This window comes from Palaemon carinicauda, chromosome 33 (assembly GCF_036898095.1).
Source record: "Palaemon carinicauda isolate YSFRI2023 chromosome 33, ASM3689809v2, whole genome shotgun sequence".
NCBI classification, from domain to species: Eukaryota; Metazoa; Arthropoda; class Malacostraca; order Decapoda; family Palaemonidae; genus Palaemon; species Palaemon carinicauda.
Genome location: NC_090757.1, coordinates 13,473,660 through 13,498,536, shown reverse-complemented (window position 1 = coordinate 13,498,536; position 24,877 = coordinate 13,473,660). Strand labels below are relative to the sequence as shown.

General features: G+C 33.2%; 1 protein-coding gene across 2 annotated transcripts in view; it reads right to left on the bottom strand.

The window, feature by feature from the left end:
* Window positions 1-1,982: 1,982 nt before the first annotated feature.
* Window positions 1,983-24,877, bottom strand: part of LOC137625862 (E3 ubiquitin-protein ligase RNF216-like) — a 67,175-nt gene continuing 44,280 nt past the window's right edge. For both annotated transcript variants that reach the window (XM_068356782.1, XM_068356780.1), the window contains exon 8: window positions 1,983-3,224. In XM_068356782.1, coding sequence (XP_068212883.1) covers window positions 3,092-3,224 — 133 coding nt within the window. In that variant the 3' untranslated portion in view covers window positions 1,983-3,091. The remainder of the gene's footprint in view (window positions 3,225-24,877) is intronic.

Below are 24,877 nucleotides of genomic sequence, written 5' to 3'. Positions count from 1 at the left end.
AACTAGGGTTTTATCTTAGCAAGTAACAATAATAATAATAATAATAATAATAATAATAATAATAATAATAGAATTAAGGTCAGTTTTGATTCCTTTAAGGCAATATTGGTTGCTTTGGTGGTGTTTAGACAGTAATTAGTTAAAAGCCAAATAGAATTAATGTTGTTACTGTTCTTAAAATATTTTATTTGGATTGCTAATTACTTATATTGTAGTTTGTTTATTTCCTTATTTCCTTTCCTCACTGGGCTCTTTTTCCCTGCTGGAACTCTTGGGCTCATGGCATCCTGCTTTTCCAACTAGGGTTTTATCTTAGCAAGTAACAATAATAATAATAATAATAATAATAATAATAATAATAATAATAATAATAATAGAATTAAGGCCAATGCTTAATTAGTTGAAAACTATAAACATTGGTTGTAGAGAATATAACACAACGCTGATTAATTAATAAATCTATAGGTATTATGTGCCGTCTATAGGATAGATGATTTTAATCTATACTGGTATCGACATATCCTAGACGGCCAAATTTAGTCAACACCTAATCTGGAAATTCTATGATAATATTGATTGGAAATACATTATATATTTAAAACATTCATTAATCAGTACGTTTATGGCAAAGTATATTGGTTTGTTTTGCTTCAGTCTATGGTCGCATTGATTAGATTACCTAATTAAAAATGAACAGATAATCTTGGTCAATTAACGTCCGTTGACAAGTCTATAGATTGGTTCGGAAATCTGTTGGCAACACTGGTTAACTGAAAAATCTGTTGGCAACATTGAAAGGTTGGAATGTCTTTGCCATTGTAATCAATTATAGAATTTAATGAGAAGGATAAAAGATTGTATTATTATTATTATTATTATAATTATTATTATTATTATAATTATTATTATTATTATTATTATAATTATTATTATTATAATTATTATTATTATTATTATTATAATTATTATTATTATAATTATTATTATTATTATTATTATAATTATTATTATTATAATTATTATTATTATTATTATTATTATAATTATTATTATTATAATTATTATTATTATTACAAGCTAAGCTACAACCCTTGTTGGAAAAGCATGATGCTACAGTATAAGCCCAAGGGTTCCAACAGGAAAAAATAGCCCAGTAAGGTAAAGAAACAAGGAGATAAATAAACTACAAGAGAAGTAATAACAATCAAAATAAGATATTTTCAGATCAGTAACAACATTAAATTATATCAATCATATATAAACTATAAAAATTCATAAAAACAAGAGGAAGAGAAATAAGATGGCATAGTGTGCCCGAGTGTTCCCTCAAGCGAGAGATCTATAACTCAAGACAGTGGAAGACCATGGTACAGAGGCTATGGCACTACCCAAGACTAGAGAACAATGGTTTAATCTTAGTGTGTCCTTCTCCTAGAAAAGCTACTTACTATAGTTAATGAGTCTCTTCTACAACAGTTTAGATCAGTTGTCAATTGTTAATGTTGAACATTTAAAAACCATATAGAGAAAAGCAGCGTTTGGTCAGTTTAAAAGTATATTAGGGGGATTTTACATTAGAGCGTAAAAACTATGAATGATTTCTAAAAGAATAAGCTTAAGTATTTCTCATTTGTTCTTTTCATTTATATTTGATTAAATGAAAGAATTCTTATTCACTCTCCAAGGCAATAAGGTAAGGTCATACAAATTCATCAGATTATTAAATACATTTAAAGATTAAATTGATATTAAATTATTACAAATATAAAGATAAATGTTATTTTTCACCATCAACTGAAAAGATAATCATATGTTTCAACATGAGTCTGAAGAATAATATTATTCAATCTTATTCATTCTTATTATTCTTCACCCGAGCGAAATACAACATTGATTTCACCAACAACTCGAAAAATAATTCCTTTTTACCCACTATCACATCGGAGAATGATATATTTCTCATCATCATTTCGGTATAATCCTTTCTTTTGTCACCAATGTCATGAAAATAATTCAATAATTCAATTATTCGCCATCACTTCGAAGAATAACATTATTTTTCGCCATCAACTCGCTAAATAGCGCTATTTCACACCACCTTCCCCACACTTATCCCTACATTAAGGGGTCGGTTGCCTGATGCGCCGTCTCCAATGCCTTCAGTCAAAGGCATCCTCTTACACCAAACCTCTTCTCTCCATATCATCCTTAACCTTATCTCGCCATCTAATTCTCTGTTTCCCTCTTGATCTTCTCCCCCTAATAGGTTCCTCCCAAGCCCTCCTCACTCTCTCCCCACCATCCATTCTCAACACGTGTCCCCACCATCTCAGTCGTGACACTCTTATCTCAGTAGTCTTCACTACACCTGTCATTATTCTTATTTCATTATTTTCCAATCTTTCAAACAGTGATAATCCCATAATCCACTTTAGCATTCTCATCTCTGTTCTCTCAAGCTTTATTACCTCTTTTTTAGTCCACATAATTTCTGTAATATTAATCTCGTTTTTCTCAATCAACTGTAATATTCTGTAGTCTATAATTAGTTTCGTCAATTCTTACTTTATTTAATGGTATATGGAGACATAGACTTCTTCTTGTGTTATGTTTACCATCGTTTGTTTATCGTCTTTTTTTTCGTTTCATGTTTATCCTCGTCTGTTAACTAGTCTTCTTCACCTTCTTCTTGCGTCATATTTATCGTAGAATGTTAAGCGTCTTCTTCGTGTGTCCTATTCACCCTCGTCTGTTAAGCATCTTGTTCTTTTTCATTTCATATCATATTTATGCTCGTCTGTTAAGCGTTCTCTTCTTCTTTTTCTTCTTCTTCTTCTTCTTCTTCTTCTTCTTCTTCTTCTTCTTCTTCTTCTTCGTCTTCTTCTTGTGTCATGTTTACCTTCGTTTGTTAATCATCTAGTTCTTTTTTCTTTTCGTTCCACGTCTATCCTCGTCTGTTAAACTTCTTCTTCTTCTTCTTCTTGTGTCATGTTTATCCTCGCCTGTTAAAAGGGGCTCTTCCAGCAGCAGCTGCAGTAGCAGCAGCAGTCATCCCAAGCAGCAGGTGCTTATCTTCACGCTGCCCTTGAGATCAAATGTTATCAAGATCCCTCGTGGGGTCGTGTACCAGATCCTCGTCCGCGGCCAACTCCTGCTTTGCTTGCCTGGCCGCTTGGCGCACTTCCTGTCCATGGACGTTCGTGGAGTTACTCCACAAAGGGCACCTGTCGTAGATAAGGGAGGGAAATTAAAAGACTGGTTTATTTAAGATATCATTATTACGGGAATAAATTTATTTATTTATTTTTTTTGGGGGGGGGGAATTTAAAATTGTTAATGGTAGAATACACTTTGATTCATATGTATGAGGGGTTTTTATTTGGGGGGGGGGGGAGGATTTTGAAACTGTTAATGGTGGAATACACATTGGTTCATATATATGAGGTCATCCAAAAATTTATTAGGAAATTGTAGAAGAATGGCAGCTTAGTAAATCAGGTTGAATCTCTTTAATGAAAACAGTGCTAAGTGCAAATTATTAAATTATGGCTTCATGACGTAAATATACTAATAACTAATAATATTGACGAATGAAACTAAAATAAACATCAGTCATAATAACGTAATGCAAATCGATCTAGTCAACAGTGACAACACGAATGCTTCTTAAACAAATCCAATTGGTTAAGGTTACAAATACCATACATCCCACCTATATATGCGTTTGGAATGAAAGAATATTGTTACTATATTCTCTCTATTAATGATATCTACTAATATAAACTGGGATGATTTTAGAATAGTTCTTTCCAGTAGCGTAGCTAGCTGGACAAGGGGATTTTGGAAAATACACCCGGACCTCCAAGAAAAGGATCCTTTAAAACATGGTCAGAAAATTAAAGTATGTCAATTTATACATTTAAAATTACCAACAACTCACCAGAGTAAAGGGGGGGGGGGGGGGGCGCTTTACTAACTCAGCCGCCGGACCCCATATCTTTAGCTTCAGACCTGCCTCTTACTAGGATCATTTACGTAAAATTTGTAGAGGGAAGATATGTATTAAAAATGTACTGGAAATGCCGTAAGAAAGTACATGGATATGAATACAAATAACATGGAAATAAACACTAGATAAATTACTATAGTCCAATAGAATACCCACAGAGGGGCACTCAGTTAAGCGCAGACCTCCGCCGTGGCAGCTTATTTCTCAATCTTTTGGTCGACCGTGATCTTGACCTTACAAAATTTAATCATTTCCAACTTTTTACATAAGTTAATCCCTGCAAGTTTCATTACTCTACAATTAAAATTGTGGCCAAGAAATTGTTCACAGACAAACACACAGACACAAATAGAAACTTAACCTCTTTCAAACTTCGTTGGCGGAGGTAATAAGGGGTAGGCATAATAATAAAAAAAAAAATTGAAAATGACTCGGAGCCTAAAAAAATATACGATTATACTGAGAGATACGGAACATGACGTGTGAAGGAAAGTGACAGGAATGAAACAGGCACCGTCCAATATCCTGTCCTTTTTTTTTCTTTTTTGACTGCGTTGTTAATGATCATGCATTGGACGGAAGCGAGACTTGACACGGTTTGCTTTCAAGTCATGACGTTGTGTGACAGTAACTATGGCAATGGACATGGACTTAATATTGTCGGTCGACAAGGGACCCCCCCCCCTCTCTCTCTCTCTCTCTCTCTCTCTCTCTCTCTCTCTCTCTCTCTCTCTCTCTCTCTCTCTCTCTCTCTCTTGTTTACTTAAATATCTCGATTGAATATGTGTTGTAATTATGTTATATGATTTTATGAAGAAATACTCGAATGACTTTCTGCTTTACACGAAAGTGTTATTATTACTGTTTTGTTGTTGTCGTCTTCTTTTTTACAATTTTTATATTTGTAGCAGTATTATTATTATTATTATTATTATTATTATTGTTGTTGTTGTTGTTGTTTTGGTTGAAATTATGATTTTTATAGCATTATTATTATTATTATTATTATTATTATTATTGTTGTTGTTAATTTTAGTAATATTATTATTATTGTTTTTACCATGATTGTTTTATAGTGTTATTATTATTATTATTATTATTATTATTATTATTTTTATTGTTGTTGTTGTTGTTTTTGTAGCATTTTTTTTTTATTTTTTTAGTAATACTAATTTATTATTGTTTTAATGATTATTTTTATGTATCATCATCATCATCATCATCATTATTATTATTATTATTATTATTATTATTATTATTATTATTATTATTATCATTATTATTATTATTAGCCAAACACAGACCTTATTGGGAAAGGGAAACTTTTGCGGAAAATAAACAGAGTAGTAAGGAAAAATCATAAAAGATATATATATATATATATATATATATATATATATATATATATATATATATATATATATATATATATATATATATATATATGTATATATATATATATATATATATATATGTATATATGTGTGTATATACAGTATATATATTTATATATATTTATATATATATATATATATATATATATATATTATATATATATATATATATATATATATATATATATATATATATAATATACATATATATATATATATAACACTTTATAATCAACTTACAATGCTTAATTTTACTTAGTAGATGCTATAGTTTGGGAAATAATGTTTGAAAAGGATGGTTTAAATCATGAAAAATCTTATACATATAGAGCCTAGTGAACGAAGGTGCTAAAGATTAATATCCAGATCAGGATCGAGAAATCGAATTGATCGCTAATTTTAGTCCAACAGTTTTAAGGTAAAAACTGCTTACTTAAGACCAGACATTAGAACATGTACCAACCGTGTGTCACACAATTGTACATAATTCCTTTTGTATATATTATACTTGTATCTTCGCTCTTCCCTCGCACTAAAAAGAACCAGAATAAACATGTCTGAGTGTCGCCTATGTAACATTGTCATTTTCTCGAACATGTAATTTCCTGTTGCCTTGAGGTTTTGTATATAAAGGAGAGTGTTCCATAATAAATTTACTCAGTTGCTTTCACACTGCCTTTGAGTTCACAACCTTCCTCTCGGCACCGTCACAAACAATATTTAAAAAATGGTAGGGTACCAGTAGAAGAAAGACTTCAGCTATGATAAGCAGCTCTTATTGGAGAAGCACACTCCAAAATCAAACCATTTTTATCTTGTCTTGGGTTTTATCATAGCCTCTGTACCAAGGTCTCCCGCTGTCTAGGGTTAGAGTTCTCTTCGTTAAGAGTAGATAGAGGTACACTATTCTATTTGTTTCCTTATTTCCTTTCATAACTGGGTTATTTTCCCTGCTAGAGCTCTTGTAGGTCTTATAGTACTTCATTGTTTCCTTAAATTAGTTCTTAAAATCCCTACATTCATATAAACTCGGGTCTAAAAAGTTCATTAAATGTACAGATTGCCCATCTTTTTTTTTATTATTATTATCTGTAGTGTCGTTTTGTATTACGAGGCGTAACGTATATACATACATACTGTACAGGCATACATTTATACATGAATGTTACACTTAAAAAAAAACGTTATTGTAATCCGAAATTCTCCGTTAAAATATACTGTTCTTAGCCGTATTTCAGTAAAATGTAGGCGACCGTAATTTTATCCTACTTTGTTGTTATCTTTACGTATTGGCGACCGTAATATCCCTCCTTTGCACGTCAATATATCCGTTTTTAAAACCGTAAATGCCTGGCAACATTTATTCCAGGAATTTTACCGTTTAAATTTTACGGCCAATTTTTAACATTGTATGGTTGTATTCTTATTATTTTGAATTAGTTTTAAATACTATTACCTAAAATTTAGACTTGATAAACAAATTGTCTCTATCATTATCATTAGGGTTGTTGTGGCCTGATTGGTAACGTCTCTACCTGGTATTTGCCAGACGGGGTTTCGAGTCCCGCTCAGATTCGTTAGTTCCTTAAGTGTTTGCAACCTTACCATCCTTGTGAGCTAATGTTGGGGGTTTGGGAGAGCCAACAGGTTTATCTTCTGGGTCATCAGCGGCCATTGCCTGGCCCTCCCTGGTCGTAGCTTGGGTGGAAAGGGGGCATGGGTGCTGATAATTTAATAAATATATGGTCAGTCTCTTGGGCATTGTCCTGCTTGCTAGGACAATGTCACTGTCCCTTGCCTCTACCATTCATGAACGGCCTTTAAACCTTTAAACCTTTATATGTTTTGCCGTTCTGTGGTACAAGGCATCATGTTGATTATGCATTAGAAATATTGCACTGCATCGCCATTTGCTTATTGTTAAAAATCGTTATTTAAAAAAAATAAATCTTTTGAAAAAAACCTTTAGTTTTTAAAAGCAGTCCTCCGCGCATTGCAATTGCATTCGAAATAATGACTACAACTGGAAAAATGATGGTGGCTAGCTTCTTCATAATTAAAAAAATAGAAAAGATAAATCGAAAAAGTAAAATCTTTCTGAAATGAAACATCTGTAAAAGCAAACTTCAACGCGTTGCGATTATATTCGAAATAATGACTACAACGGGGAAAAAATGTAGCTTCTTCACAATTAAAGGAAAAAAAATAGAAAATAGATTTTCAAAAAGTCTTTGAATATCAAGTGGTTGGCTTTTAGAAACCTTTTACATATATGCAAAGCATTTGCCCTTTGCTCAAAAAAAAAAAAAAAAAAAAAAAAAAAAAAAAAAAAAAAAAAAAAAAAAAAAAGTGACGACCTGTTTTTGCAAAAATTTTCGAATTTTAACCCGGTAATTACAAGCTGGCCTTCTCTTAAAAGCTTTGGGTTTCTCTTAACGAAAAATGGAGAAAATAAAATATCTTTTATCGCTTGAGGCTCCAAAAATTAGTTGGCCATTTAACAAACCTTCACATTTTCCAGACTGGTTTTACTTTTGAGTTTACCCTCGAAAACTGAATGTTTTTTCCTTCATTAACCGACAGTGAATGATTTCCTTGACTTAATCTAAGTTTTTAATGCTGGAGTTTCAGCTGAAATCACATATTCAGATGTAGGCCCGTCATGATGTAATTCTATTTTCACACGAATTCCTCCATGAGATTAATTAATATTTTCAAAGATTTTATAAACGAAATTAAACAAGAATAAAACAGAGCATTGTGTGATACGTCTGTGGACTACTCAAATATGGATGTTCTTTGTTGAAGTTTTTCTTTTTCATTTTTGTTTTAGAGTTCATTTAACATTTCTTTTTTTGGCTTTCCAAAATTTTTAAATATTTTGTTCTGTCTTCTTTCTATTCTGAGTGGTTTCATTAATAAAAATTTAATGCTGGAGTTTCAGTTGAAATCACATATTCAGATGTAGGCCCATGTAATAGTTTTATTTTTTAGTTTATCTTATAAAACTGAATATTTTCTTCCTTATACATCGACAGTGGATAATTTCCTTGACTTGTTTAAAGTTTTTAATGCTGGATTTTCAATTGTGAAACCTCGTGCTTAGATGTAGTCATATGTAATTAATCCTATCAGTTTAACTACTCTACTTCAGTGTCAATTATAAATCCATAGTTTATTTTCTCTTCCAGTTTTTTTTTTCAAGTTTATATATGAAATGTTTATTTTATTATTATCAGTTTTTGAAATATTTTATTTTCATTGTTATTTCCTTCTCTTGTAGAATTTTTTTTTTTTCATTTCCTCACTGGACTATTTTAATTGTCAATTACTTAATTACTTCTCTTGTAGTTTATTTATTTCCTTTCCTCACTGGGCTATTTAAACCCGTTGCAGCCCTAGGGCTGATAGCATCCTGCTTTTCCAACTAGGGTTGTAGCCTAGCAAATAATAATAATAATAATAATAATAATAATAATAATAATAATAATAGTGGAAAATGGCAACTTTGCCCCGAAAGGTGCCGAATGTCACTAGATTTGCCGTTTGCTTCTAACTCGGGACGGGGTCTGGGCAACCCATTAAATATGAACACCAAAGTGAATAACTTCCCCTTTTCTATCTTTTCTCTCTTGTCGCTGCAACTTCGGATTTTTTTCGCTTTTTGTGATCCTTCGCCCACACACGGCATACCAAAATACGGCACTCAGAACTCAATCTGGCCTCTATTAGCTGGCCCCGTTGCTTCAAAAGTCTAGAAATCCACGGTCTAGGTATATTCCGGGTGAGTCTTTACTTCTGCTGTCTGATGTAGGCTTAAATGCTTTCCGATTTGGAAGTTTTCTCTTTAAACTCTTGACTAGAATTTTTCTGTGTAAACTCTGGCGTCATTGTTTATCTAACAGTAATTTCTGGTGTAGGCCTTTAAACATTTCTTTTTATGTTTTCTTCCTAGTGAAACCTTGCATCATATTATTATTATTATTATTATTATCATTATCGTTATCATTATCATTATGATTATCATTATTTTTATTATTATTATTACTAGCTAATCTACAACCCTAGTTGGAAAAGCAAGATACTATCAGCCCAGGGGCTCCAACAGGGAAAATAACCCAGTGAAGAAAGGAAATAATGAAATAGATAAACGATATAAGAAGTAATGAACAATTAAAATATTTCAAATATTTTAAAACAATAACATTAAAACAGATATTTCATATATAAACTATAATAGGACTTACGTTAGCCTCTGCAACATAGAAATATTGGCTTGAAGTTTGAACTTTTGAAGTTCCACTGATTCAACTACCCGATTTGGAGAATTAGTTGTAACTTGGAATTTTTGCCTGTATAAACCCTTGTATCATCACATCTCCAAAAAAAGGTAAAAAAGAAGTATTGCAGTGCTGTGCTTAAATACATTTCCATTCACCCCTTTCCTCCCTCTGAACTTTGGCATCATGGCATCTGTCCACCAATTAAAAAGTTTGGTTAAACATCCCAGTCTTGCCCTTGTAATGGTGAAGGAAAACGTAAATTAGTAACTACGTCTCATTTCTAATTAACATTTCTACTCCATGATTTAGGAAAATCAACACCGATCCGTTAGCTTTACTCTCAAGCCTGTTTATATTACGCCGATATATATATATATATATATATATATATATATATATATATATATATATATATATATATATATATATAACTTTATAATTAACTTATAATGTTTAATTAGTAGATGCTATACTATAGTTTGGGAAATAATGTTTGAAAATGATGGTTTAAATCATGAAAAATCTTATACAGTATACATATAGAGGTAAGTGAACGAAGGTGCTAAAGATTAATATCCAGATCAGGATTTAGAAATTAAATTGATTGCTAATTTTAATCCAACAGTTTTAAGGTAAAAGCTGCCTACTTAAGACCAGACATTAGAACAATATTTAAAAAATGGCAGAGTACCGGTAGAAGAGAGACTTTAGCTATGATAAGCAGCTCCTATAGGAGAAGCACACTCCAAAATCAAACTATTTTTATCTTGTCTTGGGTATTATCATAGCCTCTGTACCAAGGTCTCCCGCTGTCTAGGGTTTGAGTTTTCTTGGTTAAGGGTAGATACAGGTACACTATTCTATCTGTTTCCTTATTTCCTTTCATAACTGGGTTATTTTCCATGCTCGAGCCCTTATAGGTCTTATAGTACTACATTGTTTCTTTAAATTAGTTCTTAAAATCCCTACATTCATATAAACTCGGGTCTGAAAAGTTCATTAAATGTACAGATTGTCCATCTTTTTTTTTATTATCTTTAGTGTCGTTTTGTATTACGAGGCGTAACGTACATACATACATACTGTACATGCATACATATATACATAAAGGGTACACTTAAAAAAACCTAATTATAATCGGAAATTCTCTGTAAAAATATATGCCGTATTTCAGTAAAATATAGGCGACCGTAATTTTACCCTACTTTGTTGTTATCTTTACGTATTGGCGACCGTAATATCCCTCCTTTACGTCAATATATCCGTTTTTAAAACGGTAAATGCCTTGCAACATTTATTCCAGGATTTTTACTTTTTTTTTTTTTTCTTTTTTTTTTGGCCAATTTATAACATTTTGTGGTTGTATTCCTATTATTTTGAATTAGATTTAAATACTATTATCTAACCTATTTGCAAATAAGTTAGTCTAAAATTTAGATTTGATAAGCAAATTTTCTCTCTTTATCATTATCATTAGGGTTGTTGTGGCCTGATTGGTAACGTCTCTACCTGGTATTCGCCAGACGGGGTTTCGAGTCCCGCTCAGATTCGTTAGTTCCTTAAGTGTATGCAACCTTACCATCCTTGTGAGCTAATGTTGGGGGTTTGGGAGAGCCAACAGGTTTATCTTCTGGGTCATCAGCAGCCATTGCCTGGCCCTCCCTGGTCGTAGCTTGGGTGGAGAGGAGGGCTTGGGTGCTGATCATTTAATAAATACATGGTCAATCTTTATGGCATTGTCCTTCTTGCTAGGGAATGTCACTGTTCCTTGCCTCTACCATTCATGATCGGCCTTTAAACCTTTAAACCATTATCTGTTTTGTCGTTCTGTGGTACAAGGCATCATGTTGATTATGCATTAGAAATATTGCACTGCATCGCCATTTGCTTATTGTTAAAAATCGTTATTAAAAAAAAAATATTTAAAATTAAAAAATAGTTTTTCAAAGCAATCCTCCGCGCATTACAATTGCATTCGAAATAATGACTACAACTGGAAAAATGATGGTGGCTAGCTTCTTCATAATTAAAAAAATAGAAAAGATAAATCGAAAAAGTAAAATCTTTCAGAAATGAAACATCTGTAAAAGCAAACTTCAACGCGTTGCGATTATATTCGAAATAATGACTACAACGGGGAAAAAATGTAGCTTCTTCACAATTAAAGGAAAAAAAATAGAAAATAGATTTTCAAAAAGTCTTTGAATATCAAGTGGTTGGCTTTTAGAAACCTTTTACATATATGCAAAGCATTTGCCCTTTGCTCAAAAAAAAAAAAAAAAAAAAAAAAAAAAAAAAAAAAAAAAAAAAAAAAAAAAAAAAAAAAAAAAAAAGTGACGACCTGTTTTTGCAAAAATTTTCGAATTTTAAGTCGGTAATTACAAGCTGGCCTTCTCTTAAAAGCTTTGGGTTTCTCTTAACGAAAAATGGAGAAAATAAAATATCTTTTATCGCTTGAGGCTCCAAAAATTAGTTGGCCATTTAACAAACCTTCACATTTTCCAGACTGGTTTTACTTTTGAGTTTACCCTGGAAAACTGGATGTTTTTTTCTTCATAAACCGACAGTGAATGATTTCCTTGACTTAATCTAAGTTTTTAATGCTGGAGTTTCAGTTGAAATCACATATTCACATGTAGGCCCATGTCATAGTTTTACTTTTGAGTTTATCCTATAAAACTGAATGTTTTTTTCTCCATAAACCGACAGTGAATGATTTCCTTGACTCAATCTAATGTTTTTAATGCTGGAGTTTCAGTTGAAATCACATATTCAGATGTAGGCCTATGTCATAGTTTTGCTTATGAGTTTATCCTATAAAACTGGATTTTTTTTTCTTCATAAACCGACAGTGAATGATTTCCTTGACTTCATCTAAGTTTTTAATGCTGGAGTTTCAGCTGAAATCACATATTCAGATGTAGGCCCGTCATGATGTAATTCTATTTTCACACGAATTCCTCCATGAGATTAATTAATATTTTCAAAGATTTTATAAACGAAATTAAACAAGAATAAAACAGAGCATTGTGTGATACGTCTGTGAACTACTCAAATATGGATGTTCTTTGTTGAAGTTTTTCTTTTTCATTTTTGTTTGAGAGTTCATTTAACATTTCTTTTTTGGCTTTCCAAAATTTTTAAATATTTTTTTCTGTCTTCTTTCTATTCTGAGTGGTTTCATTAATAAAAATTAAACTTAATCTAAGTTTTTAATGCTGGAGTTTCAGTTGAAATCACATTTTAAGATGTAGGCCCATGTCATAGTTTTACTTTTGAGTTTATCCTATAAAACTGAATATTTTTTTCCTTATACATCGACGGTGGATAATTTCCTTGACTTGTTTAAGGTTTTTAATGATGGATTTTCAATTGTGAAACCGCATGCTTAGATGTTAACATCTCCATCACAGGAGTATAGCTGGTTTTAGTCGGATGACCATTCCGTATGACATCTTAAAGTGAACTGATACAAATATCCAATTTCATGCTAAAGTTTATATAGTTATCTCAGCACTTATGGATTTATAGTAAACACAACATTAATACCGGAAGGTACTTGTTCCGTTCTCACAGACAACTTCTTTCTCACGGGGCTTGGTTGTGTTTACTCTTCATGGAAAATGTTACATTGCTGAGGTTTGGCATTCGCATCCTGCTTAGAATATGACTATGGCATTTCTCACACTTCTCTTACTTCCACAATGACCTGTAGGTCATGTGTTTTAAACAAGTAATATCTAATATATTACATATGTAATTAATCCTATCAGTTTAGCTACTGTACTTCAATGTCAATTATTAATCCAGTTTTTTTTCTCTTCCAGTTTTTTTTTTCAAGTTTATATATGAAACATTTATTTCAATATTGTCAGTTTTTTAAATATTTTATTTTCATTGTTATTTACTTCTCTTGTAGAATTTTTGTTTGTTTTTCTTTCCTCGCTGGACTATTTTAATTGTTAATTACTTAATTGCTTCTCTTGTAGTTTATTTATTTCCTTTCCTCACTGGGCTATTTTTCCCTGTTGCAGCCCTAGGGCTGATAGCATCCTGCTTTTCCAACTAGGGTTGTAGCTTGGCATGTAATAATAATAATAATAATAATAATAATAGTAATAATAATAGTGGAAAATGGCAACTCTGACCCGAAAGGTGCCGAATCACTAGATATGCCGTTTGTTTCTAACTCGGGACGGGGTCTGGGCAACCCATTAAATATGAACACCAAAGTGAATAACTTCCCCTTTTCTATCTTTTCTCTCTTGTCGCTGCAACTTCGGATTTTTTTCGCTTTTTGTGATCCTTCGCCCACACACGGCATACCAAAATACGGCACTCAGAACTCAATCTGGCCTCTATTAGTTGGCCCCGTTGCTTCAAAAGTCTAGGAATCCACGGTCTAGGTATATTCCGGGTGAGTCTTTACCTCTGCTGTCTGGTGTAGGCTTAAATGGCTTTCCGATTTGGAATTTTTCTCTTTAAACTCTTGACTAGAATTTTTCTGTGTAAACTCTGGCGTCATTGTTTATCTAACAGTAGTGTCTTGTGTAGGCCTTTAAACATTTCTCTTTATATTTTCTTCCTAGTGAAACCTGGCATCATATTATTATTATTATTATTATTATTTTTATTGTCATTATTATTATCATTATTATTATTATTATTACTAGCTAATCTACAACCCTAGTTGGAAAAGCAAGATTCTATAAACCCAGATTCTATAAACAGGGAAAAAAAAGCCCAGTGGGGAAAGGAAATAATGAAATAAATAACAATATAAGAAGTAATGAACAATTAAAATAATTCAAATATTCTAAAAACAATTACATTAAAACACATATTTCATATATAAATTATAAAAAAGACTTATGTTAGCCTGTTAACATCAAAACATTTGCTGCAAGTTTGAACTTTCGAAGTTCCACTGATTCAACTACTCGATTTGGAGAATTAGTTTTAACTTGTAATTATTGCCTGTATAAAACCTTGTATCATCACATCTCCAAAATAGGTAAAAAAGAAGTATTGCAGTGCTGTGCTTAAATACATTTCCATTTACCTCTTTCCTCCCTCTGAACTCTGGCATCATGGCATTTGTCCAGCAATTAAAAAGTTTGGTTAAACATCCCAATCTTGCCCTTATAATGGTGAAGGAAAACGTAAATTAGTAACCGTCTCATTTCTAATTAACATTTCTACTCCATGATTTAGGAAAATCAACACCGATCCGTTAGCTTTACTCTCAAGCCTGTTTATATTACGCCGATATATATATATATATATATATATATATATATATATATATATATATATATATATATATATATATATAACTTTATAATTAACTTATAATGCTTAATTAGTAGATGCTATACTATAGTTTGGGAAATAATGTTTGAAAATGATGGTTTAAATCATGAAAAATCTTATACAGTATACATATAGAGGTAAGTGAACGAAGGTGCTAAAGATTAATATCCAGATCAGGATTTAGAAATTAAATTGATTGCTAATTTTAATCCAACAGTTTTAAGGTAAAAGCTGCCTACTTAAGACCAGACATTAGAACAATATTTAAAAAATGGCAGAGTACCGGTAGAAGAGAGACTTTAGCTATGATAAGCAGCTCCTATAGGAGAAGGACACTCCAAAATCAAACCATTTTTATCTTGTCTTGGGTATTATCATAGCCTCTGTACCAATGTCTCCCGCTGTTTAGGGATAGAGTTTTTCTTGGTCAAGGGTAGATTCAGGTACACTATTCTGTGGTAGAGTTCTTTTGGTTAAGGGTAGATTCAGGTACACTATTCTGTGTTAGAGTTCTCTTGGTTAAGGGTAGATTTAGGTACACTATTCTATCTTTTTCCTTATTTCCTTTCATAACTGGGTTATTTTCCCTGCTGGAGTTCTTATAGGCCTTATAGTACTACATTGTTTCCTTAAATTAATTCTTAAAACCCCTACTTTCATATAAACTCGGGTCTAAAAAGTTCATTAAATATACAGATTGCCCATCTATTTTTTTATTATCTGTAGTGTCGTTTTGTATTACGAGGCGTAACGTACATACATACATACATACTGTACATGCATACATATATACATAACCGGTACACTTAAAAAAACATAATTATAATCGGAAATTCTCTGTAAAAATATATGCCGTATTTCAGTAAAATATAGGCGACCGTAATTTTACCCTACTTTGTTGTTATCTTTACGTATTGGTGACCGTAATATCCCTCCTTTACGTCAATATATCCATTTTTAAAACTCTATATGCCTGGCAACATTTATTCCGGGATATTTTTTTTTCTCTCTGCCGCCAATTTTTAACATCTTATGGCTGTATTCTTATTATCTTGAGTTAGATTTAGATACTATTACCTAACTCATTTGCAAATAAGTTAGTCTAAAATTTAGACTTCATAAACAAATTGTCTCATTAGGGTTGTTGTAGCCTGATTGGTAACGTCTCTACCTGGTATTCGCCAGACGGGGTTTCGAGTCCCGCTCAGATTCGTTAGTTCCTTAAGTGTTTGCAACCTTACCATCCTTGTGAGCTAATGTTGGGGGTTTGGGAGAGCCAACAGGTTTATCTTCTGGGTCATCAGCAGCCATTGCCTGGCCCTCCCTGGTCGTAGCTTGGGTGGAAAGGGGGCATGGGTGCTGATAATTTAATAAATATATGGTCAGTCTCTTGGGCATTGTCCTGCTTGCTAGGACAATGTCACTATCCCTTGCCTCTACCATTCATGAACGGCCTTTAAACCTTTATATGTTTTGCCGTTCTGTGGTACAAGGCATCATGTTGATTATGCATTAGAAATATTGCACTGCATCGCCATTTGCTTATTGTTAAAAATCATTATTTCGAAAAGAAAAAAATCTTTTGAAAAAAAAAGAAAAATTGTTTTTTTAAAGCAGTCCTCCGCACATTGGAATTGCATTCGAAATAAGGACTACAACTGGAAAAATAGTGGTGGCTAGCTTCTTCATAATTAAAAAAAAATAGAAAAGATAATTCGAAAAAGTAAAATCTTTCTGAAATGAAACATCTGTAAAAGCAAACTTCAACGCGTTGCGATTATATTCGAAATAATGACTACAACGGGGAAAAAATGTAGCTTCTTCACAATTAAAGGAAAAAAAAATAGAAAATAGATTTTTAAAAAGTCTTTGAATATCAAGTGGTTGGCTTTTAGAAACCTTTTACATATATGCAAAGCATTTGCCCTTTGCCAAAAAAAAATAAAAAAAAAAAAGTGACGACCTGTTTTTGCAAAAATTTTCGAATTTTAAGCCGGTAATTACAAGCTGGCCTTCTCTTAAAAGCTTTGGGTTTCTCTTAACGAAAAATGGAGAAAATAAAATATCTTTTATCGCTTGAGGCTCCAAAAATTAGTTGGCCATTTAACAAACCTTCACATTTTCCAGACTGGTTTTACTTTTGAGTTTACCCTCGAAAACTGAATGTTTTTTTCTTCATAAACCGACAGTGAATGATTTCCTTGACTTCATCTAAGTTTTTTAATGCTGGAGTTTCAGTTGAAATCACATATTCAGATGTAGGCCCGTCATGATGTAATTCTATTTTCACACGAATTCCTCCATGAGATTAATTAATATTTTCAAAGATTTTATGAACGAAATTAAACAAGAATAAAACAGAGCATTGTGTGATACGTCTGTGGACTACTCAAATATGGATGTTCTTTGTTGAAGTTTTTCTTTTTCATTTTTGTTTTAGAGTTCATTTAACATTTCTTTTTTGGCTTTCCAAAATTTTTAAATATTTTTTTTCTGTCTTCTTTCTATTCTGAGTGGTTTCATTAATAAAAATTAAACTTAATCTAAGTTTTTAATGCTGGAGTTTCAGTTGAAATCACATATTCAGATGTAGGCCCGTCATGATGTAATTCTATTTTCACACGAATTCCTCCATGAGATTAATTAATATTTTCAAAGATTTTATGAACGAAATTAAACAAGAATAAAACAGAGCATTGTGTGATACGTCTGTGGACTACTCAAATATGGATGTTCTTTGTTGAAGTTTTTCTTTTTCATTTTTGTTTTAGAGTTCATTTAACATTTCTTTTTTGGCTTTCCAAAATTTTTAAATATTTTTTTTCTGTCTTCTTTCTATTCTGAGTGGTTTCATTAATAAAAATTAAACTTAATCTAAGTTTTTAATGCTGGAGTTTCAGTTGAAATCACATATTCAGATGTAGGCCTATGTCATAGTTTTACTTTTGAGTTTATCTTATAAAACTGTATTTTTTTTCCTTATACATCGACGGTGGATAATTTCCTTGACTTGTTTAAAGTTTTTAAGTTTATATAGGAAATATTTATTTTAATATTGTCAGTTTTTGAAATATTTTATTTTCATTGTTATTTACTTCTCTTGTAGAATTTTTGTGTTCTTATTTCCTTTCCTCACTGGACTATTTTAATTGTTAATTACTTAATTACTTCTCTTGTAGTTTATTTATTTCCTTTCTTCACTGGGCTATTTTTCCCTGTTGCAGCCCTAGGGCTGATAGCATCCTGCTTTTCCAACAAGGGCTGATAGCATCCTACTTTTCCAACTAAGGTTGTAGCCTACCAAATAATAATAATAATAATAATAATAATAATAATAATAATAATAATAATAATAGTGGTAAATGGCAACTTTGCCCCGAAAGGTGCCGAGTGTGACTAGATATGCCGTTTGTTTCTAACTCGGGACGGGGTCTGGGCAACCCATTAAATATGAACACCAAAGTGAATAACTTTCCCCTTTTCTATTTTTTCTCTCTTGTCGCTGCAACTTAGGATTTTTTTCGCTTTTTGTGATCCTTCGCCCACACACGGCATACCAAAATACGGCACTCAGAACTCAATCTGGCCTCTATTAGCTGGGCCCGTTGCTTCAAAAGTCTAGGAATCCACGGTCTAGGTATATTCCGGGTGAGTCTTTACCTCTGCTGTCTGGTGTAGGCTTAAATGCTTTCCGATTTGGAATTTTTCTGTTTAAACTCTTGACTAGAATTTTTCTGTGTAAATTCTGGCGTCATTGCTCATCTAACAGTAGTGTCTTGTGTAGGCCTTTAAACATTTCTTTTTATGTTTTCTTCTTAGTGAAACTTGGCATCATATTATTATTATTGTTATTATTATTATTATTATTATTATTATTATTATTATTATTATTAGCTTATCTATAAGCGTAGTTGGAAAAGCAAGATACTATAAGCCCAGGGGTTCCATCAGGGAAAATAGTCCAGTGAGGAAAGGAAATAATGAAATAAATAAACGATATAAGAAGTAATGAACAATTAAAATATTTCAAATACTTTAAAATCAATAACATTAAAAGATATATTTCATATATAAACTATAATAAGACTTATGTTAGCCTCTGCAACATAAAAATATTTGCTGCAAGTTTGAACTTTCGAAGTTCCACTGATTCAACTACCCGATTTGGAGAATTAGTTGCAACTTGTAATTATTGCCTGTATAAAACCTTGTATCATCACATCTCAAAAAAAAGGTAAAAAAGAAATATTGCAGTGCAGTGCTTAAATACATTTCCATTTACCTCTTTCCTCCCTCTGAACTCTGGCATCATGGCATCTGTCCTCCAATTAAAAAGTTTGGTTAAACATCCCAGTCTTGCCCTTGTAATGGTGAAGGAAAACTTAAATTAGTAACTACGTCTCATTTCTAATTAACATTTCTACTCCATTATTTAGGAGAATCAACACCGATCCGCTAGCTTTACTCTCAAGCCTGTTTATATTACGCCGATCTCTGACGTCACGGAGAGACAGAGTCAAGCAACGAGCCAAACCTATTTATTTCCTTTCCTCGCTAAGGTATTTAAAAGTTTAAAGGCCGCTCATGAATGGCAGAACAAGGGACAGTGACATTGTCCTATCAAGCAGAACAATGCCCTAGAGACTGACCATATTACATTTGATCAGCTCCAAGCTCCCTCGCCACCCAAACTTGGACCAAGGAGAGCCAGGCAACGTCTGATAATGACTCAGTAGATAGACTTAAATGCTCCCCCCCCCCCATTCTTAGCTAACAAAGATGGCGAGGTTGCAGCTACCAAAGAAACTAACGAGTTTGAGCGAAACTCTATCCCCAGTCTAGTGTTCACCAGTCAGGGACGTTACCACATCGGACACCACAATCCTTATTTTCCCTGTTGGAGTTTTTGGGCTTATAGCATCCTGCTTCTCCAACTAGGTTTGTAGTTTAGTAACAATGATAATAATAGTGGAAAATGGCAACTTTGTTCCGAGAGGTGCCGAATGTCACTAGATGATTATGCTGTTTGCTTCAAACTCGGGCTACTCTTTCTCAGACCCCCCCCCCCCTCTCCCCCAACCCCCGATCTCGAGAGATTAACCGTTGAACGCTAGTCGTTCTTTTTGTTGTCTTTTTCATCATACTCTGAACATTAGTAAGTGGCGAGGCAAACACTTTTTCAACTTGTTCTTAATTAAGATGGGTCACCCGTCTTGGGTCAATATTGTCTCTCTTCTCTTGCCGAGAGCTCTCTCTCTCTCTCTCTCTCTCTCTCTCTCTCTCTCTTAGGTTGTAAGATTACTTTTAAAAGTACCTCTCTCTCTCTCTCTAAAAGAGCAAGTGGAGTATCCCCGGATGGACTAAAAAGTCTGAGACATCCTAAATCCTTGTAACTCCTTCTAACTCTCTCTCTCTCTCTCTCTCTCTCTCTCTCTCTCTCTCTCTCTCTCTCTCTCTCTCTCTCTCCGGTTGTTAGTTTGTTAGTTTACTTTTAAATGCACCTCTCTCTCTCTCTCTCTCTCTCTCTCTCTCTCTCTCTCTCTCTCTCTCTCTCAACTGGCTATACACATTTCCTACAGTTGGTAATTGTAGGAATGCATTAACCAGACAGAATGAAAATCTATATGTAGACAGCTATCGAACTGATTTGGGTTCACGCTAATGGCAATAAGGGGCCCAGCTTGCTGGAATAAACTACCTCTGGAAATAAGAAAATGTACAAATGTTAGTACTGATTTATTCAAAAAGAAACTTAAGCAATATTTTTTAAATTTTACTTGAATGTATATATATTCTAAATTTTTACAATCCAATTATTGTGAATTTTATGTAAATAATTTATATTGTTATGTAACAGAATAACCATTTTATAATGGAATAAAGGTTTTTTACTTTGACTCTCTCTCTCTCTCTCTCTCTCTCTCTCTCTCTCTCTCTCTCTCTCTCTCTCTCTCTCTCTCTCTCAATTAGTAGCAGGTGACCTCTCTTTGCTTCTTTCCTTTTATATTGATGCTCACATTATGAAATTCCCGCTTTCTTTGATTCAATCCTCTGCTTTCCTGTATTCATTTAATTCATTTAACTCTGCTCTGTGTCATCTCATCCAACGTCGACGTATCAGTAATAGCCTGTATTAATATCAGGGGTTCAAATCACCTGGACAGTTAACCTATTTTTACCTCCGGAAACGAAGTTGGAAGGTTATGCTTATGTTTTACCCCCTGTTTGTGCGTTAGTTTGTGAACGGCTTCCTGGCCACAATTTTAATCGTAATGAAACTTGCAGGGATTAACTGTTATGTATAAAGCTGGAAATGATTAAAATTTGGAAGGTCAAGGTCAAAAGTCAAGGTTACGGTCAAGCAAAATGTCCAATTCGCGTAATCTGCAATAAGTTAGGACATCCTTATCACAGAGACTTCAAACTTGGTTCATATTTGAGTGTATGAAATGCCCCCCTAGTATTATTTGAAATCAAAGCCTCCTTGAAACTTTAATATTTTCTTAAATATATAATTTGAGCATTTTAGATCTGAAATTACTAACTGATGGACACTTGAAAAATTTTAATGACCATTTTCTTCATACAACTTCCTTTTTTTCACCCTCTACACTTTCTCCACTGTAAAATACAACATTTTTTCGAATTTGTAAAAGGGTAGAGGAGTCTCAGATGTGTGTATCGAATGACGTAATATGTGTACAGGTACAATAATTGAAGATGGAATACTGTATCATAGTGACTGTAATGGTTTTTTTTTTCTAGACACTCCCTGTTGTTCTATCTTGTTTATAATTTATATATGAAAGATTTATTTTAATGTTCTTATTGTTCTTAAAATTTTCTTGTAGTTTTTCCTTATTTCCCTTCTTCACTGGGCTATTTTCCCTGTTTTAGCCCTTGGTTTTTTAGCATCCTGCTTTTCCAACTAGGGTTGTAGCTTAGCAGGTAATAATAATAATAATAATAATAATAATAATAATAATAATAATAATAAGAGTTTCCTCCCAAGCCCTCCTCACTCCCTCCCCACAATCCATCCTTGACACATGTCCACACCATCTCAGCCGTGGCACTCTTATCATCTATGTAATCTTTTCGCACTCCCCAAGAGAGATTAGTTCACCAAACTTTTAACTGGACTCCACAATACACTAGAAGAGGTGGAATGCACTAGAAGAAGTGGAAGACCCAGGCCTACATGGCTGAGGACTGTAAAGCGAGAAGTAGGAGAGGACGATTAGAGAAGTATTGATTTAAAAGCTCAAGATAGAGACGAGTGGCGAAATCTAACCGAGGCCCTTTGCTTCAATAGGCGTTGGAGGAGATGATGATGATGAATCTTTACTAAACCTGACATTCTTATTTCATAAGAAAAAAAGAAAGTGTATATATATATATATATATATATATATATATATATATATATATATACATATATATATATATATATATATATATATATATAATTAATTATTGTTGATGGTTTCTTGTCCTGCGGTTGCATATATCATTTTTATTGGTCTACAACAACATCTGCCCCACACTCTCTAGCTTTCTTTCCCCAAGTGCGAATTTCGCCATATCTCTCAGGTCAGCCGGTGATTTATTCCTGAGTGAGGTAAGAAAAGTCTCCTGAAATCTATTGCCTTCGAAGGCTCTCTTACTTTCCTCTCACTCCGATATATCTTTCTTTCGACGTTGCAGTTCTTGGAGCGCTCGGAAGGAACGAATTTCTGCCTGTGATATCTATTTTGTCTTTGTGATTCAAACTGTTGGGAATTATTGTATCAACTGTAGCTTGCCGAAGTGGTGCATTATTGGAACCTTCTTTCCCACCGTTATTGGAATCCAAGCTGTATTATTATTATTATTATTATTATTATTATTATTATTATTATTATTTGCTAAGCTACAACCCTAGTTGGAAAAGCAGAATGCTATGCCCGAGGGCTCCAAAAGGGAAAATAGCCCAGTGAGGATAGGAAGTAAGGAAACAACAAGAAAAGTAATTAACAATTGAAATAAAATATTTTAAGAACTGTACCAACATCAGAATCAACACTTCATATATAAATTATAAAAACTCCGCCAACGAATATGGAAGGAGGTTTTGTTTTCGCCCCAGTTTGTGTGTTTGTGAACAGCTTCCTGGGTACAAAATCGAAGACTAATGAAACTTGCAGGGTTTAACTGTTATGTAAAAAGCTGGAAATGGTTAAATTTTGGAAGGTCAAGGTCAAAGGTCAAGCAGAATGTCTAATTGACGTAATCAACCATAAATTTTGACACAGTTGTCACAGAAACTTCAAACTTGGTTCATATTTGAGTGCATGAAAATCCATGTAACACATGTTAAGTTTAAGGTCAAGGTTAAGCAAAAGATCGAGAAATAATCTGCAGCGGCGGAGGTCTGTGCTCTATTGCGAGCCCCTCTAGTTATTACTGATTTTTAATTAGCGCAAATTAGATTTTTATATGATTTATTTCAATCTTATATCCAGCGTTTGGCCTAGAAAGACTACTCTCCTCTTGAACTGGTACGTACTTGCGAAATTATATGTGGTTAATTAGACGGAAAACAAGAAAAGTATGTTGTCTAAAAAGTGGTCTAAAAAGTGGATGTAACTAGGGGTCAAAGAGACTGTTCAGTAAATTTCCATACCACACTTGCGATATATACTGATATCATTTTAGCCTACATGAGTAAAATAAGGAAGAAAATGAGTAATGGAAATTAAGATGTTGCCCAAAATATAATACCCCTAGTACAACTTGTAATATATACTGACAGTAAACGTATTTTATGAGCCTGTTGAAATTCATGGACCTCAGATCTGGTTCTAGGTCTAGACCTAGACTGCGAGTGAGACCGTTAGATGTTGACGCTTTTCCTCATTCGGTGAGAAGTTCCCGTCAGTCTATTTCAGAGCGATTAAGCCGAGGTGTAGTATAGCAGTCCGTCCGTTCAAGGATTAATCGATTAGAGAACCATTTCTTCGCCCTGCGCAATAGACACGCCTCTCCTTTTCTCTCCCTTTTCTCTCTTCAAAAGGCAGTTTGGTCAACACCTTGAGGCTAATCTTGTTTCCCCTTCTCTCTCTCTCTCTCTCTCTCTCTCTCTCTCTCTCTCTCTCTCTCTCTCTCTCTCTCTCTCTCTCTCTCTCGGCATACAGGTTTTACATGATTTGGATAGAATCTTGAATTCTGCATGGAAACTCGTGAGACCCTTAAAGTTTGGTCAACACCTTGGGACTAATCTCGTTTCTCTCTCTCTCTCTCTCTCTCTCTCTCTCTCTCTCTCTCTCTCTCTCTCTCTCTCTCTCTCTCTCTCGAATCCTAAGATCTGCATAAAAACTCGCGAGACCCTTAAAGATTCAGCAGTCGTGTAATCTTCCGCGAATTTCGTGTCCAGGCAGAAATCTAAGAATATTTTAGTCTCCCCCTCGGACGATTAACAGAAAGAAAACGGAATCAGAACAATATCCTTTAATCAAGGGACGGCATCGGACCTAAATATTAAATCCTAGAAGCTCTTTCATTTCTTCAGAAAGGGATGGAAGGATATTTGTTGATGGGAAGCTTACAGTTTCAATGGGAACTCGCTGATATGGAAATGACGCCGAGATTAGTTTCAATCATTCTTTTCATCATCTTGGGAGGAAGCCATGATTACTTGGTAGTTTTCACTTAAGCAGTAATCACTTTTTTATGTTTTAGAAGATATATATTTTCATTAATATTATCTTATTTATGATCTGTCCTGTTCTTGTCTACAGGATTGGTTAGGAATAAATTTTGATGTATCATCCTTATCTATTACGCCTATTTACGCAAATGGCCTCGGTTAGATTTCGCCAGCCATCTCTGTCTTGAAC